The sequence below is a fragment of the Lytechinus pictus genome, chromosome 11, assembly GCF_037042905.1.
Source record: "Lytechinus pictus isolate F3 Inbred chromosome 11, Lp3.0, whole genome shotgun sequence".
In the NCBI taxonomy this organism is placed as follows: Eukaryota; Metazoa; Echinodermata; class Echinoidea; order Temnopleuroida; family Toxopneustidae; genus Lytechinus; species Lytechinus pictus.
The window spans coordinates 1707054-1726398 of record NC_087255.1 but is presented as its reverse complement, the minus strand read 5'-3'; the positions used below and the strand labels follow the sequence as shown (position 1 = coordinate 1726398).

General features: G+C 37.3%; 1 protein-coding gene across 1 annotated transcript; it reads left to right on the top strand.

Moving 5' to 3' along the window:
• Positions 1 to 1340: 1340 nt before the first annotated feature.
• Positions 1341 to 17173, top strand: LOC129271272 (SCL-interrupting locus protein homolog). Its single transcript, XM_064106450.1, has 14 exons — positions 1341 to 1503; positions 2098 to 2148; positions 3201 to 3316; positions 4752 to 4933; positions 5502 to 5749; positions 6230 to 6313; positions 6989 to 7075; positions 8643 to 8787; positions 9694 to 9909; positions 10985 to 12064; positions 12334 to 12953; positions 13390 to 13651; positions 13988 to 14178; positions 15315 to 17173. The coding sequence occupies exons 1-14, from the start codon at positions 1361 to 1363 to the stop codon at positions 16042 to 16044; spliced, it is 4155 nt and encodes a 1384-aa protein (XP_063962520.1). The 5' UTR covers positions 1341 to 1360; the 3' UTR covers positions 16045 to 17173.
• Positions 17174 to 19345: the final 2172 nt, after the last annotated feature.

Sequence of the window (19345 nt, the reverse complement as noted above, 5' to 3'; positions counted from 1 at the left end):
TAGATCTCTTTGGAACACTAAAAGTCATTCACTTGGGGTTTTTTAATATGCTGATTCAGGTGAGGTACTTTTCAATGCTTTTAAACATAGATTTAAAAAATTAGATTTTCGTTTTGGGATCCCTAATAATAACATACTCGACATAGTAGCCTACTACTTTTTTAGTAGTAGACTTGTAAAAAAAAATTAAAGAAAAGAAAGGGAGGGTGAATGAAAGAATTAAGGATCAAGAGAAAGAAAAGAGATGAATTGAGAGCTGAGTCTGAGAGGACAGAAAGAAAAAATGAAGGATGAAAGAAAGATTACAAGAAAGATTAAAGGTTTCCGTCATTCTTTGAAATGAATAAAGAAAGAAAGAAAAAGAATGGAAGGGAAAATGAATAAATGTGTGAAAGAAATATGAAGGAGAGATAGCAAAAAAGTAAAATAAGTTAAAAGCATGAGGAAGAAAGAAAGAATGAAGGAAAGAAAATGTTTCCTTCATTCTTTGAAACAAAGAAGAAAAACAGGAAGGAAGGGGAAGAAAGAATAAGGGAAAAGAATTAGAAGGAAAAAAAAAGAATGAAAGGAAGGATGATAGAGAGGGAGGAAAAAATGTCCCATATGTAACATGTCATTAATTTGCTTAATTAGAGCATGGATCCTACTAGAAGGATCCATGATTAGAGTCTGTAATAAGAGGGTTTTGGCTTATGAAACTTGCCTTAGATATACTAGAGTGCAGGGGCCGCGGAAGTGGCCATATGATGATTGTGATTTTTTGCATGGTCCCCCGACTCCCCCCCCCACTTTGAAAACCGTTCCGCGGCCCCTGGAGTGTTCTATTCCACTAAGTTATAGGTTGTCAAATGAAATACTCAGAGAATTCTCAAAATGAACAAAATGTTTAAAAATTGTATTTTTTTGCGTCCTACAGTATACGTAACAGCACACTATTCTCTCTTCAAGGTCATATGTCACCTTTTTTTTGCATGATTATTCTTCTCCGAGATGTCTACCATCATGAGGGTATTCAATCTAATCAGAGTCATTTAACACTATTTTTCAGGTCATTAAAGCCTGTAATTTCAAACTAACAAACGATATTGTTTTCAATTTATTACTGAAATAATGTCATCCATCAATGATTCAAACCTGTGCCATTGCAAATTTGTGACATGGCGGCGTAGAGCTTCGATCTGTTGCTTTAAGCACTAGACCATGTGCATTTGAAGACAAAATGATACACTCATTCAACTAAAAAACATTACAAAAACCAATCAAACATATGTTTTTAATCAAGTAAGGAGTAAGTATGAATGGACTGCTATCTGAATTTATTTTCTTTCTCAAACTTTCTTTATTTTCCAAGATAAAATGAATGATGATGGAGAGTGTCCAGGGTCCTCATCCGCGCTCTTCATATTTTCCGCCTCCTCCGTCTAAACATCCAAGCAGCAACAAGCAGAAACCTGCAATTAAACAAAATGTCTTCAAATTTCCTTTGACCAAGAATATTCTCTGGTGAGTCAAATCTTCTAAATATGTGTGAAACAGTTGGGCAATTCCATAAAATATGTACATCCAACCCCCTAATGTGGGACCTTCATGAAATTTTGTGTCTCTGATTTTTTATTTTTTTGACAGTCTAATGTTCTCAAAGGACCATGTCCTGGTCAGTTTATGAAGTGAAGTAAAACTTGAGAAAAATGGGGTCAGTTGTACAAAAAGGTTGATTATTTTATGGCATTTCCCAGTTTTCTTTTGGGGAGAGAAAAGATGTTTGTTGCTACAAAATCTAAAGAACAGACGAAGCAAGTCAAAAAATGATTTAGAAAATTTTAGCATGTACTTCTAAAAAATGAACAAATGAACAGAAGACAAAACTAAACAAAGAGAAACAAGTGTTGTAAAAATTCTTAAGATTTGGCAGTTAACACAAACTCTTTCTTCTGACCTGAAGGCACATATTACATGTAACTGATTTGAAAACATCTATAGTTTATGATAGCAAATTATTGATAGCTCTTTTAATGATACCAATTGTTATGTACAATTTAAAACGCCACTATCAGATTTGTTTGTAGTGATTCATTGGTATTTCTATCATTCATGCAGGGACCAAACCCCAATAGGTTCTTCAATCAATCTACATCCAATGCACAGGAGGTATGTGTTTGCTGTATCATCTATCTATCTATCTATCTATCTATCTATCTATCTATCTATCTATCTATCTATCTATCTATCTATCTATCTATCTATCTATCTATCTATCTATCTATCTATCTATCTATCTATCTATCTATCTATCTATCTATCTATCTATCTATCTATCTATCTATCTATCTATCTATCTATCTATCTATCTATCTATCTATCTATCTATCTATCTATCTATCTATCTATCTATCTATCTATCTATCTATCTATCTATCTATCTATCTATCTATCTATCTATCTATCTATCTATCTATCTATCTATCTATCTATCTATCTATCTATCTATCTATCTATCTATCTATCTATCTATCTATCTATCTATCTATCTATCTATCTATCTATCTATCTATCTATCTATCTATCTATCTATCTATCTATCTATCTATCTATCTATCTATCTATCTATCTATCTATCTATCTATCTATCTATCTATCTATCTATCTATCTATCTATCTATCTATCTATCTATCTATCTATCTATCTATCTATCTATCTATCTATCTATCTATCTATCTATCTATCTATCTATCTATCTATCTATCTATCCTCCATGTCATTTTCCTCCCTTCTCCTCTCCATTCCCCCTCTCCCTTTCCTTCTTTTACTTTTTTCACTGGTAAGAAACCCTTTTTCTCTAATAATCCACTTTTTTTTTTTTGGGGGGGGGGATATTGAATAAATGATGCTTAAAAATTTGAAAAATTATCTGTTTCTAATGTTTAATGTCTTTGATCTCTGGCATTGTACTATATGTCTCCTGGTACCAAATCTATGAAATTAAAGTGAATCGTTGACTTGCCAATCATCCTGAAGTTAAAGGAAAGAATCTCAATTTCGACCATCTACAGTGCGACTGTTCTGATACGATTCCAACGGGGCACTCTCTTCATACTTTCTAGTTGCTACTATAAGCGAGATATGTCAATTTTTCAAAAGATACAGAGGTCCGACCCTTATATGGCATCTCACTTTAATATGTTTATCATTATTATTTCAGGAATATATCTCTATGCGTATCTGAAGCAGCAGTACGGCTAGCTCACAGGCATGCCCTTCAAGCTACTAGTCAACCATATCATGGATTCTTGGTTGGAACAATCACGGTAGATCCAGGTAAAAAAGGGAGAGCATTTCATGAAGAGATTTGTCAGTGATTTTCTCTGATAACTGCTACAAGCTATTAACACCCTTGCATCTGATTGACTGATAACAAGTTACAGAGAAAAAAATCACTGACAAGACTTTTCATGAAACCGCTCCCCTGATATATTACAGTGATAAATGATTCGAGGGAGAGTGCAAGTTTGACTACCATAATGGGCAAAACAAGTCCTTCATCTACCGATGTGAATGCAGTTGAAGTCTGTTTCATGATTTTAAACAATTTATAGGGTTTTGGGGGTGTTTCACAAAGAGTAAAGTGTGACTTAGACCCCGTTCTCATTACGCTTTCTAAAACTAGTTTATTGGAAACCGGTTCAGGAAACCAGCTTGGAAGATCGCTTTGCTAGCATTCCCATTTAATCACATGATAGTGTTTTTCAAAATCACTTCAAGCAAAGTGATCTTGTTGCTGTGGGAATGCTCTCAGTGGGCTGACACATTTCGCACAAAATTTGAAACCGCTGTGTAGGCATTCTACACCTGTTGTGCGGAGTAGCGTGCTCAAAATGTGCGAAGATCGCTTCTTGAAGAACGATTGTGTTTTCACGCTAAAACACGTTTAACAAGGCAAAGCGATCTTCAAAACTACATCGCGAGGCGGTTTCATGAACCGGTTTGGAAGATCGCTTCTAAGATCGTTTCGACTGTTCTCATTACACGTTAAACTAGTGTCCACTAAACTAGTTTTAGGAAGGTAGTGAGAACGGTGTCTTAGAGTTAAGCTGAAATGTTAACATTCATGTATTTGGTTTTGGCCGGTGGAGAAGCTCTCTCTACTTTAAAGTTAAAGTCCACCCCAGCAAAAGTTGATTTGAATGAACAGAAAAAAATCAAGAAAGTATAATGCTGAAAACTTAATCAACATCAAATGTGACATAGAAATTGCGACATTCTATATTTCTAATAATGAAATATTAAGAGAAATATTGAGTTGGTGATGCCATCGGTTCTTTCATTTTCATACTGACTAGGGCCCAGTAACACAAAAGTTAGTGTTTAATCGCTAATTTGAAAGATCAATTTTGATTGGTTCCTAGTCGGGGGCATTTCATTTACCGATTAATCGCTAACCTGTGTATTACGGGGCCTAGGATGTGCTATAAACATTTTATAAATCTAAGTGAAACTTCAAACTTTGCTATTTACATCTGAATTTGATGACATTTTCAGTGCCCTTCAGTTAGGCTTGTTTGAATTTTCTATATCTAATAAAATCCATTTTTTTTGCTGGGGTGACCTTGAAAGCGAACAGTGCTGACAAGCTTCATGAACGGATGCACAGGTCATAGCCTGACTTGGTTATTGAGAGAAAACTGCCCTCTAAAATATACATGCATAACCCAGGAAGGCATTTAGTTCTCTCACCATTGTCCTTGTTTCATAGATGAAGAAGGCTTGACCATGTCTTTAGATCGTTTTGATCCTGGACGTGATGTTCCTGGTCGTAACACCCGTCTCCCAACCGCTAAGCTACCAGCTGATTTTGTTGTTCCTCTGACAACCTTCCTAGGAGATGCTGACATATCAGCTACGCACACATCAGATGATTTCATTGCTGCATTCAAGGTAGTTAGTAATCAGAGTAGGGGGGGGGGGTGAGGAGGGGGGGGGGTGAGGAGGGGGAGGCTAAGGGGGGTGGAGGGGGTGATTTCATCGTTCCTTTTTCTAGGAGATGCTGATATATCAGCTATGCATCTATCAGATGATTTCATTGCTGCATTCAAGATAATTAGTGATGGGGGGGGGGGGGTGGAAAGGAAGGATAGATGGAGGGGAGGGGGAGTGGTAATCTCATTGTTCCTCATAAATCATCCCCGGAGATGCTGATGTATTAGCTACACACACTTTAGATGATTTCATTGTTGCATTCAAGACAATTAGTAATCAGAGTGGGGGGGGGGGGGGTAGTGGGGAGGTGTGTGGGTCTGGATTAATATAAAGTTTATAAACAGCTAAAGTATGGAAAGTCAATGCTGGTCTTTCTTATATACGTGAGAATATAAAACTGTTAATCTATTTGTAATAATTTGATGAACCAATTACATGTACTTCTTATCAACACCATCGTCATCAGAAGTAAAAAGAATGTTGTTTTTCAAGCTAAACCCATGTATACATTTCTTCATTCTTTCAGCTTCTTGAAAGCAGTCTAACCATTCATGGATCGGTTGACCCTGCCAAATATTTGACCCTTCGTGCCCTATGTCGTTGCCATAGCAATACAGATGACATCACACTCGGTCTTCATTTTGGAGCTGTGTCAGTGTCGACTTCCTTTACCGGCTGTCCAGTGAAGTCCATTCCTATCATTCCAACTGCTTTAGCCAGAAATCTTATGGGTCCCTTGTCTTTGAGTGATGTCCAAGGCTCGTACAAAACAGGGTAAAACAGCTCATTCATGTATATTTCTTATTTATGTTTGTGTCATTGATTTAATGGAGTTGTCTTTGAGCACTGTTCAAGGCTCACATAATACTGGCTGAAATAGTGTGATTTGACAGTGCTTTATATTTGAAGTATTTTTCTCTTTCTATTTGTCTCATTAATTGGAATATTACTATTTATACTGTACCTGAATAGCAGTTAACTAATGTAAGCTCATATTTTAAACTTATATATTTCCTTTGACTTTTAATACTTAAATGTATATTGAGCAAGATTGTTTTCATGTTTGGATATATACATCTTTAACAAGACCATGGTCCACCTTTATGATTTTTGTTAAAAAAAAAAGAAAAAAAAGCTTTTTACAACTATGTCCGAAATGATTTTTTAAATTTTGACTGTACTTCCTAAAGTGACCAATCCATGGAACTTTGAGAGCATTAGAAATTTTAATTGATTTTGTTCCTCTGATTGTAGATTTCTAAGCATGGATGAGACAAGGAAACTGCTGCTTCTTCTTGAAAGTGATCCTAAGGCCAGTACGATACCTCTTGTTGGCATGTAAGTTTTAGCTTTCAATTCGTAATTTATTTTAGAAATTATCTCTTAGTCTGTAGCTTTGCAATCTTGCTTGGTTTTTTGACATTTTGTTTGGACAATAACTTGGATGGATGAGCTATGCACTGTGTCTGTGCTTGAACATCCATCTACAACACAATTGATAGTGATCTGTTTTTATATTCTTGACTTGGACTTGCTGACCTGTGATTTTAAATGTAATGTGCATTGTGTCTGTTGTGTGTTCAGTCTTGCGTAAATGAGGGGATCCAGTTTGAAAGATGGTTGAGTTATGATTTTCATGAAATTTAATGTTTTATATTGACCTATGAGTAGTTATAGATGAGGTATTTAGCTGGATTAATTTCTCAAATTTCTTAGCCATATGTAAGCATTATATTAATCTTGCATATTATTATTAATATTATTGGATTCATTTTCAAATAGAAAAGAAAAACTTGCATTTTCCCATTGATTTTAAGTTGTCAAAAAGACACCCTAAATTTTTTTGTTAAAATGGAGACAAGAGATAGAATTATTTGAAAATTTATTGAATATTTATCATTTAGTTATAGGTAGACCAGTTTTGATTTTTCAAATATTTGTGTCTTGATTGTGCCTCTTAAAACTAAACCAATTGTTCCTATTTTAATGTTATATTATTATTTTTTTTTTCAGATGGTTGAGTGGTATAACTCAGATGTCTAATCCAGTTGTGTGGTCAGCCTGTTTACGTTATCTCCATAGTAATGGCATACACGAAAGGTAAGTTGCAGATATCCAGATAAAGAGATGTGGAAGCATCGTAGTTTGGACTCTTGCCTTGTAATCAGAGGGTCGTGTGTTCGAATCCCACCTTTGATAAGGTGTCAATCCACACTTTGCCACTCCCCACCCAGGTGTTAAATAGGTACCCGGTAGAATATGAAAGCCTATGTAATATGCCTAGCAATTGAGACTCAGAACTCTTGTTGGAATGCTCCCCAGGGAGTAGAGAGGGTGTATACATTGTGTGCAGAAATGACAGGATCTGATGACCAAGGTAATAATAATTGCAATGTTAAGTGCTTAGAAACAGAATATATAAGTGCTATACAGTGCGTCCCACAAAAAACGAAACCGAGATTTATCGATGATTTATCATAACTTAATCACAAATACAATAGACAAATGACCTACCATTGTAAAGCTTAGAATCTCCTCTTTGATCTGAAATTACTTAGATTATTTCTCATTCACGCATGAGTGAGCAAAAACAATTTGAAGAGGGGATACCAAAAAGTCATTTGGCGGGCTGTATCTGGGTTTCAAAAAGAAAACCACATTTCTAAAAAGTTCAATATCTGCTCTTTAATTTGATACCTCAATTAAAGAAAATGGTCAAGAAATAAGAAAGTTCTGGTTATTTGAAATAAGGCTTGAATTTCAATAATTTCATAAAATGAAGAGGTTTTACAGGCTAGCGTTCAAACTCATGACACTCCGTTTTGTTGACGATCAGCCATGCATAAAGTCTTTTGTTAACCATGCGATAGCTTCTGTGGGAAACCGGTGAAAACACGTTTATTTAATGAAATTATGGAAATACAAGCATTGTTTCGAGGGAACGTTACTTTTTTACTTCTTGACCATTTTTAGTGATTAAGGTATCAATTTAAAGAGCAGATATTGAACTTTTTAGGCATGTGATTTTCTTTTTAAAATTCAGATACCCCCCGCCAAATGAGTTTTTGGTATCCTTTCTTCAAATTGTTTTTGCTCACTCATGCATGAATGAGGAATAATCTAAGTAATATCAGATGAAAGAGGAGATTCTAAGCTTTACATTGGTAGGTCATTTGTCTATTGTATTTGTGATTCAGTTATGATAAATCATCGCTAAATCTCGGTTTCGTTTTTTCTGGGACGCACTGTATAAATTGTTAGTTCTATACAGGTGATATATAAACTGTAAGAATTATTATTATCTTAAATGGATCATAGAAATCACTTTAAACTAATTATCATAAGTTCAGAATACATGTGGAGCATTGGGAATGTTAATTATTCAGTTGTGACAGCTACCCAAACGCCATCTTTATTCTTGATAAGAATTTTTAAACATTATCAAATAGTACAGAATCTGGTTGGGGGGGGGGGGAGATTTCATGATGACAAATGTATTTGTTATACATCATAAAATTGTAAACTCAATTGAACTTTAATAAGCTAATGATTTGCTACCCTTAGTAATTTTCCTGTATCCGTATGAATAGAAACATGAGTGTGCAAACTATAGAACCTTTTCAAACTTATTTCTCAACGACCCAAAACTCTAATTTTTTTTTTGCAGAGTTTCTTCTCCGAATGGTGGATTTCTTGTGGTTATGTTTACTTGTACATCCCGTCATCCTCTCTTCTATGAATGCATGGTGAAGTCAGATCAGGAACCAAGGTTTATGCTTGTGGGCTGTCGGGAAAACCTTCATGTGTTCAAGGTATAGCCTCCTGTAACCCTAGACTGAAATCTTCAGTCTCTGTTTCATTTTGTTGATGATTGTTCTGCTTTATACTACGTCTTGGTTCATTACATCTCCATTGACTGAAGGCATTCTTCCACTCAGTATAGGAAACTTGTACCCAGCCCCCCCCCCTTACGATCTCAGCCGCCGACTGTGCAATAGTGACGAAATTTGGTACGCGTGTTATCCATGGCGTAATGTACAGAACTGTGCAAACTAATCATTCGAAAAATCTCATTACTAATTAACTTTGCTAATTTATGCATATAATCAAAAGTTTGATCTACTAAGTAAACAAGGCCCCCCAGAGTTCTATTTCTTATTCACATATTGTTTGTAGAATTCTGATCAAATATGCTTATAAAAATTCCATATCACAATTTTTTTCTTTTATTTTAGTTTTTTTAATAATTTCTGATGCATTTCTTTGTTTTTCAATGTTTTGTTTTTTCACTAGAAATCATCTGTGGCTTTATTCTGACTATAAACGAGTTGAAATTGTGTTTAATCAGTAAAAGGAAAAATAATGATACATCTATGAATTTTGATACATTACAATTTGCATTGGATTTGTACACAAATTCACATTTTTAAAAAGCAATTTTGGGTCGAAATGCACTTGCATGATTTTGGAACCACACAAATTTGGTCTAAATTTTTTTTCTCCAAGATTTGAAAGAAAAAATTGCAGCATGGTGGGGCGCCAGCTTTTTTGAATTGCAGATTCACCACTAAAAAATGTAGGGGTGCTGAATTGCGCCACCCATCTTATTAGGGTTAAGTGTATATTTTTTTTCTTATGTTTTGGTATTTATATATGTGTTATGTTACATCATATTCCACTTCTCACCTGACATGTTGATTTCCCAACTCTCCACACAGCATGCTCGTGCTAAGGGGAAACCCCCAGTAGAGATGGAGCTTACACCAGCCCGTAGTGGACCCAGTAAGTCCCTCTTCATGCAGTCTCTATCACGGCTGACTCACAAACATCGTAGGTCAAGTAATAGTAGAAGAAGGAGCACTGCTGCTGATAGCATGTCAACAGAAGAATCTCATCTGATGCCCAGACCAAGTCCAAAGCCTATATTAGATAAGGTACTGTATTTGGGTTTTCAGTCAGTGCCGTTTGCTCGTAGTACAAATTCATGAACTAGTACAATATAATCCATATTTTTAGCTTTTCCTTTTTGTCATTGGAAGTGTGATGCTAATATAGTCATTCTGACACTTGTCTTGTAATCAAAGAGTTGTGTGTTTGGATATCACTGCAGTCTAGTTTCCTTTAGCAAGGTGTCAGTTCAAATTTTGCTACTCTTTACCCAGGTGTCAAAATGGGTACCTAACATGATAAGAGAGCCAATGTAGTATGCAAAGCAATTTGAGTTGAAATTCTTGTTGGATTGCTTCCCAGGGAGTGGGGAAAGTGCATTAATAATAATAATAATTGGCATTTATAGAGCGCTTTATCAATCTACGACTGTTCAAAGCGCTTCACAATTATTATTACCCGGTCACTGGATTCATAGCATTTCAAGCAGCCTGTTAGGCGCAAACTTGCTAAACCAACCACAATGACGGTTGTTTCCTACCGGTACCCAATTAGCACGTGGGTGAGAGTGGCAAAGTGTGGATTGACGCCTTGCCAAAGGACGCTAGACCATGGTGGGATTCGAACACACGACCCTCTGATTACAAGGTGAGAGTCAGAACCGCTACACCGCATTCATTGTGTTAGGGCCAGCCTGGATCCAGTGAGCTGGGGAAATTAGTATACTGTATGTAAAGTGCTTAGAGACATACTGATGTATTGAACGTGATAGAAAGTGGAGTATTATTCATAAGTAGTATTAATTATTTGATTGGAGTGAGGGGGCTGGTCTACCTCCAAAGTCACTTTAATTGCCAAAACTGAGGAAGAGGCTAAACATGAAAAGGAAAGAGTAAGAAAGATAAGGAAGGAATCATGCACTTTCAGAAGAAGATTAAATTTTAAATTTTGTTTATTTAAGATATGTGTATTAAAGCTTTATCTCTCTTATTGTAGTTGTATCCATGTTGGTCAAAATTCAAGTGTGGATAATTCATTTGATGACGAACTTGATATTTTTGCAGGTTGGTGTTTGTTTATTCCTCGATCTCAAATCAATCTTATGTTCATTTACAATTTCAGAGCCCTTCGGTAATGCCATCAGTTCCCGAGCTCTCTTTCATATCTGACAGTTTCTGTGACCCGACCGACCATACGACCACTAACCAAGTCTCTGCTAATGTCCATCCTAAACAACAACCTGACCACCATCCTGTTCAGAGGCAACGTCTTGGTGGTCAGAGTGAGGATTCTCGCATGACAAGACTTCATGGTACCTCAAAGACTCCTCTCTCAGGACAACATCCTCCAGGAATGAAAGGAACTGATCAGACCAAAAGGCAGAATCGACCTGGTCCACTTCGACCTCTGAATGGCCAAGAATTGGAAAATGCCCGAAACAAAGCGGGTCATAGCGCTGAAACACAAAATGCAGTTAAAAGAACAAATCAAATGAAGAGCAAAGTTCAGTCTTCAGGCTATGGCCTTCATCAAAGACATACTAATAGACCTAACAAAGGAAGACCTTCTGTATCTCATGGTGGTCAAGACAGATCATCAGTACGTAGCCTGCAGCAACAGTCAAGTAAGAAGCCAGTACAGCAGCCAAAATCTTCTGAAGATGAAGTCGAAAGGAATGTCCAACCATCTTCCAATCAGCCTCTGCAACAATCAGGTGATGTTCACTTGGTTGGTACCGACATTGTCCTCCAAACCCATCAGCCCGACACTCATAACAGGTATCACCACTCGCCAGTCAATGTCCAGCATGCAGAAGCACATGGATATTCTAACATACCCTCTGAAGGCTATAATACTCTGCCAGAATATATTCCATCTGAAGGAGAGTTCTATGCTGATGCTTCTAATCACCAACAAGGTGGTGTAACAACTGGTTTTCCTTCTGAATGTTCACCAAAGACCACCTCCATCCAAGGCCACCCACACCCAATGGCCACAGCCGATGAAGGACTTGTACAATCTCCATCGCATGATCAGACTCGGCACATTGAAGGTGTGACTGCTGGGAATGTGAAGGACAATAAAGCCAGAAGTGATGCTGGTACAATGGGAGGTACGTCAAAAGAACTGTCTGGTATGGACATCCGGACAATGGAACAACTAAAGAGACAAGAGGAGATGATTCAACAGCTTCAGGAACAGGTATTCATATTCAGTGATTTAAGGTTGAATGAATTGGATGTAAGGACATACCGTTATTTTCAGTAACTGATATTCACATGAAAAGAATAATCTTCAAGAAACTTTTGATTGTTTAGATGAAGTCATTCTAGAGAGATGTACATGGATACCCAATAAGGTTGTAAGTAAAGGACTATCTTTGATAAATTTGATAATCTGAAAGATGCAGTAGTCAAATTCGTTGATACTAAATATAATTATGACCAACCAACCTCTTATTTCGTTTGCAGATTAAATTGCTTCTTCAAGCACACATACCCCAGCCTCCCACACCTTCACCACTGGGACTGTTGGCACCTCCTGCTACTTCTCAAGGGGCTCATAACCTTTATATGCAGGAATCACCTGGTCACAACGTTCCTCCTGGTACAGGTCCACTCCATTCCAATCCTGGAATCAACCCACAATCTCCATCTTTGGGTTTGTCCTCTCCCAAAGGACTTCATGTGAGAGGTACTGCGTGTGCAGCTCCTGCCAGTCCTGTATCTACCAGAACTGCTACAACATCCACAGGGTTCCCCTTGCCAAGCCCTGTAATGTGTAGCATGGCTGTGAACACTGGTCAGAGCTTGTTCTGCTCTGCACCTTTGGTCTCTGAATTCCCTGGTTCACCTCCTGTGGAATCTGACCCTAAGGATACCAGACATCCATCCATACCTACTCCTGGATCTGCAGCTATGCCTGCTCCCGAGTCTACCTCCACCCCTGTAGGTACCCAATCTGATGATGTCAAGGGGCTTCACTCTAATACCCTTCACCAGACTGAGAGAGTGGTGGAGATGGTCGATAGTATCAGCATTAGCAGTTGCCCAGAACCTTCTCAGACGTCATCACGTTCACCTCGATCAAGGTTAGTCATTTATTTCAAGCATTGGAAATAATGTGACAGTGACTTAAAAGGACTAATGTTTTACTCTGTGTGTTTTTCGTAGAGCGAGCCTTGAAAATGATTTGTGTGTCGACATGCTGATATTATTCTGTCATATATTTCTTTTGCTTGCATTTTACAAAGCTGGATGAAATGCTTAGGAAGTGGAAAACAATGTATCTTTTCAGATGATTTTAGAAGAAAAGGATGATTGAAATTATTATCTCGGTGACTTCTCACTTTTATACTCGTGCCATTTTAGGCTATTTGTTATGCAATCAAAGTTCCTTTACTGAAGGAGTCAGTATTAGTGATTTTGTCACTCATTACCAAGTTTCTGATTCCCAAGGGCATAATTCATGTTGGTTTTCTTTCACAATGATATTTGAACCTAGTGTATGTTCATGTTTTACTGCAGTGAGCCACACACCCCAAGACAGAGCCCAGATAGGAGCCAGGATGAATCAGCCCACATCTACGGAGCCAACCTTAGCAGCCCCACCCTAGGGGAGAGCGCTAGTACCTATGCTCCACCCCGCCCTCAAGTGTCAGATGAAGAGAGCAGCGATTCTGATGAAGAAGAAGATGAAAAGAGAGATACAGAGGAAGAAAAGGGAGTCAACATGGCAAGTCCAAGCTTACTGTATCGGGATGAGAAAAGATTCTATGATAATCTACTGGTAAGTGAGACAGTTTGTTGCTCTATGTTCTAGCCTGTTAAGGAGATTAATTTTTTTTTTCTATTTTTGCAGCCTGTGAATAAGTTTAGAAACAAGATGTTTCCATCTGAAAGTTCATTAATTCTGTTTTGGACTTCTTGGTTATAATTATATGATATTGGATGGCTCAATGGAATACCAGAAATTTTCCAAGAATATTCCATGAATCACAGAGGAGTGGAATATTGGCCACAACGAATGGAATATTTCTGGTATTCTATGAAATATAAAGCCATCCAAAGTTAACTATCACCTTGCAAATCCCATTTAATTTACCCATGCTTTCTATTTGATCAGGGTCAGGTTCAAGAATTGTTGCATTCTGATAGCACTGACCAACCTCCCACACCAGACCCTGTGCCTTCAGATGAACCTGATCTGCCTAGGGCCTTGCCTGACATATCAATGGCTACCTTAGATGAACTGCAGAAGCTTGGTATCAACCTTCATAGCACTGATATCACCATTACGGACAGGTCACTATATAGGTAAGAATATCCACTGTCAGAATAGGGAATTAGTTGATTACAAAATAATAAAAACCTGTTGTCCCGTATTCTGAAGTCTAGTTTAAAGATAAATTCCAGTTTTGGTAACGATCTCAAAATGACTTTTTACAGAATCTCATATAATGACTACCCAAGTGTCTGTTTGTATGAATAAAAAATATGTGCCAAAGGATTCTGGAAGAAATTGTGTAATTGCTGAGAAATAAGCAAAATAAGCGCGGATTCGGTCACTTCCGTCGGGTCTTTATTCCAGCAATAATAATACACTGTCCCACGTGTGCCTATCTGTGTTGGTGATCTTCAGTGTGAACATTTTTCAGCGTAGATTTCAGGATTTCACAAAGTTCAGTTTATGTAACTGTACCAGATCTAGATCCTCGATGATATACTGCCAATTAAGCCTTGTTTTACAGACTTTCTCATGAAATCAGTGTTTACTGCAACTACTGGAATTTCTCTTTAACTTAGACCATGGTCGAAGTCATTGCTGAACTGATGGGAAGCTGGAAATGTCAAAAGTTTTTTTACATTATATTTTTTTAATGTGAATTTGCTCTTTCCTCATGCTTTAAGGGTGAAGAATACAATTTAAGTCATTATTTATTGACAATTATGAATGATTTGAGTGTCAAATGAGCAGATAAATTGATTTTGAACTGTGGGAGATTTTTGTTACAATTGACTATCCATAGTTAAACTGCAACTTCAGACCAGAGTTTAAATCAAACCCAAGTTCAGAATGCAGGCCGTTTTCTTTAGATAAGAATGGTAAGAAAGCCTCTCAATGTTTGGAACCGAACATTCGGTTCAAGTTCATATTGTTTCCTTTTAAAACATTTTGACATTTAAGAGTTTGTTTGTTTATACATATGAATTACATGCCATTTTTTGGATGTAATTTAATGAGTTATTTTTACAGTCCGACCTCTCTTATTTGGACACTTTGGGACCAGCACCAATCCGGAAAAGGGATTTATCCGGAAGACCTGGGACTGGGAAGATCCGGATAAGGGGAGGCCGGATAAGAGAGGTCGGACTGTATTCAGATCCATATGCTATTGTTTATTTCTCTTGTAGAAAGTGTTTCACCCACTATTGTTCTTGTGTCATTTCAGATCGCTGTACAATGTGAGTCCTGATCTTCATCCTCAAATCAACTATGTCTCGCTGGCAGATTTCACCTTTGACCCCTCAGATCTGAGCATGGAGGCCAATGCCATCGCCATGAAGTATCTCAGTGATGGTGAACTAGCCAAGATGTCTGCTGGTTTCCAAGGTGACAGGACACCGGGAAAGCGAGGTGGAGTGAATCCACTTCTAAGATCGGTTCTTACTGGTATCAGAGAAGATGGTGGTGCTAGCGGCAGAGGGGGCGATGTGGATTCGAGCATCGGCGTCAATATGTCATTAGCGAGTCGTAAATACATGGAGAAGTATGGGTTGATGAGTGGATGTGAGGCTGCAGTGTCCTGTGCTGATTCTTCATCGCCAAGAGGGGTTGGACACTTAGCGAAGCCATCGCCAGTACGCTTTATGAAGTCGCCTGCTGTTGCCAGAACTTACTCACCTAAAGAAGGAACAATTGAAATCAAGCGTGGCTTGCAATCTAAACCAACCAAACTATCGTACAATCCGACACCTCCGAAAGACATCATTACCGATCAGTCAGAAGGGATTAATACCCCAAGAACTGGAAAGGTCACTTCAGACAGTAAGCCTACAAATGTTCTAGGACAACTGAGGAAGGGAGATAAGGAGCCTTGTATGCCTTTAACAGGGGATGAAAAAGACAAGGGAAACATTCTGGATATCAGCAAACTGAAACAGCTTCCAAAGCTCTTATAGCTTGCAATGTTGTAACTGGGTGTATGAATAGAGAACGACCTAAGTCCATCTCTAGGCCAAAATGAGTTAAATGTGGGGACTTTTTCCATATACATAACCCCATCTTGTGAGTAATTCACATCCTGGAATTCCAGCCCTGAATGACTGAAACACTGATGACCACAAAAATCATTTTGTTGTTCTTTATTCTCTTGAAATGACCTTTGAATGGACTTGTGTCGTTCTTTTATTTGTAATCTTGTCAACTACTTTTTTCTTAAAATTGGGTGTAATCTGTGTTTATCTACAAGCACAAATTTCTAAGTCAATAATGTTATTATTGAATGTATGCTTTACATGTTCATGATTACGTACTTGCACAGAAATTATTATATGCCATATCTATTTATGTACATTCTGTCAGTTGTGGTTTATACATGTATGTGACTATTGTGTTGTTAGTGTTTAGAAATGATCTATACTGTATAGAGAAATAGAGAGAGATTAAAGTGATAGTAAAGTGATACTATCAAATCTAAACTACTACTACTAGTAGTACTTCCCAAGACTAGGATGTAGTTGTGGTTGAGGGTTTGACAGTACACCAGTGACAAAAGACTGAACATGTGACGAGGTGAATATGTAACTCAAATGAAATTGTAATAAAAAACGTGTAACTTTTGAATAAAATGGTTTTGAGGAAAATAACTTGTCATAATTTAATGTCTAATTGACTAAAATAAAAAAAATGAAATGATAGATGTAATTTATCCCTCGAGTCATCTTTGAGTGAGCACACATTAAACACATCGAGTGTAAGATTGTTTTCAAAATTCACAGAAGACTGTTTTCATCTTCTTACGAGTAAAATTTGGCATTTATTGCTGTTAATTTCAACGTGTGCACACTCAATCATGATATTGAATATATCTGTTATTTTTTTTTACAATTGACATCACTTGTTAGTGTGCTTTTTTCAATAATCTGGATGAATGTAGCAATTTCAAATTTAGGAGTTCTAAACATAGGAAATACCTCCTAAAACAATTATCTTCATCCCAAGGTCATTGTAAAAAAAAACTATATGTGATTCTAATGTGTAGTAAAAGTTTTGCTTATCAAAAGTGTTAATAAAATATATTGATATCTACTTTATAAATACTATCATAATTCTTTTAGGTCGTTTAGAAAGTTTATACAACCCCACTATTGGCATTGACAAGCCTAAGGGTAATTGGCAAGAAGGTAAGGGGAAAAGAAGAGAAGGGGATTGAAAGAGAGAGGGACAAGAATGAAGAGAGAGAGGGTGCACAAGCTCTGGAAGCGGGGGTGGTGAAGCACTACCAAGGTTTTTTGCTTGTCAAATACTTCTTGACCAAAATCACCTTCAGTTTGGAGTGAAAACCCTTCTTTTGCCTGTCCAAAAAAAAAACAATGTCACAGATAGCACCCCCTCTTAGATAATCGTCCCATACCCCTGCTGGAGATTGAGGGAGAGAGAGGTATTGAGACAGAAATTCCCATGCAGTAACCATGTCAGATTCAAGCCATGATGTTAATAGAAGTGTTTCAGAGAAGTAAATTGTTGAGTTACATATTTCCACTATTTTGGAAGGTTTAAAAGAAAAAAAAAAGTATATTCAAAATTGGACATGTGAGGACGGTGCTTTGTTACATTGGGGTGGGGAAAATGATTCTCATCACCTAATTGTATCTTCCTGTAGGGCCTATACATTCCACTGATGTAGCATGGGCTTCTCACTGATTACCTGAACCGTAACACCGCTCACTGACTTTTTACTTTGAAGTCTTGCGCATCTTTTATAACAAAATTTATGATGCCCGGGTATGCGGTTTGAAAATACGCAACATTACGTGAGTGCATGTCAGATTCAAAATTGCTCCAAAACGTGATTTTGTGTACAAAGTCAATGTAAATTGAGTAATTTTCTCATCTAATTCATAAAGATATGATTATTTTTACTTGCATCAGCTGAAAACAAAAGTTTGAATAACAAAGAAATACATAGGAAATTCATAACACACTAAACTACAAAAATTCATTTTCAAACCAGGATTTTTTTCATTTATAATTGTTAGCATGGTATAAAGAATTTTTACACCACAAATTAGCATTCTAAGAGCTTTTTACAGTGAATTAGAGCAAAAGTATTTAAGATTTACACATAAATTAGCATAATTCACATTAAAAAAAATCTGATGACTGATCTCGGAAATATTGACCATATAGCCTTGTAGATTACATCCAACACTATGATCATGCCAATTTTCATGGCGTTCGCGCGATCAGCGGCTGAGCCGCTGAGATGGTTAATTTCCAATTCGTTTAATACCATTTCGTCCAATTGCCAACTCGTCTACTATCATTTGGTCTACCATCAGTTCGTCCACTTACCACATGGTCTACTTTCATTTAGTCTCATATGCCATTCCGTCTCATAACCAGTTGGTCCAATAGCCATTTAGTCCATATACCATGTGGTCTATAATTAAACTAAAGTGTTAATTGTGCAAAATGAAAAGAAGATGGGTATTAGACCAACTGGTAATTAGATGAAATGGTAATAGATGAATGGGGATTAGACGAAGCAATATTGGACCAAATGGCTGGTAGACAAAATGTTGGATGGACTGGCATTAGACTAAACTGAAGCCAGAAGGTAGACCATGTGGAGAGTGGACAGTGGACGAATTGGCAATTTACCGACGCTGAGATCTCAATTAAGGCGGGGGGGGGGGGGGTGATTCAACCCACACTCCCCTGGTCATATAACATCCAAAAAAGGTAAAAACTCGGTCTGGTTCAGGTTAATTTTGTACAGCGTACCGTACACTTTTTGCTTAATTGTAAAAAAAATTCTCGTTACGAAAAACGACCTTTTTTTGCTTGTCCAATTTCTCGATCAAAACCCCCAGAGACCGTCATTTTAAGCTCAGACCTAAGTAGCCCCCTATTTTTGTTTTGGTGCGGCACATAGGGGCCATCTCCTTGGAAAAAAGCTATTACCCCCTCCCCCGGCCCCCCCCGGCCCCCCCCCCCCCCGAAAAATAAAAGTATATCATAAATAATAAATCAGTTTGTAACGATACCAATTTCAACATCATTTGTTCAGCAAATATCGACGAAAACAATTATTCCAAGAAAATCAGCTCCCCTTTTTCAAGTATTTGCCTCAAGTACACCCCCGGGGGGGGCACTCAGTATATAATGCATAGTGGGTATGTGCCGCGGAGGGGACCCCCATTTTTACACTCAAATTTCCGTTCCAAGGCATAGCATTTTTGTCTTTTTGAGAAAAAG

Excerpts from the sequence above, each read along its gene's own strand:
- LOC129271272 (XM_064106450.1), top strand. The coding sequence starts at position 1,361 with ATGATGATGGAGAGTGTCCAGGGTCCTCATCCGCGCTCTTCATATTTT. Across the intron at positions 6,314-6,988 it reads ACGATACCTCTTGTTGGCAT|ATGGTTGAGTGGTATAACTC; the intron begins GTAAGTTTTAGC and ends TTTTTTTTTCAG. Across the intron at positions 8,788-9,693 it reads AAAACCTTCATGTGTTCAAG|CATGCTCGTGCTAAGGGGAA; the intron begins GTATAGCCTCCT and ends CTCTCCACACAG.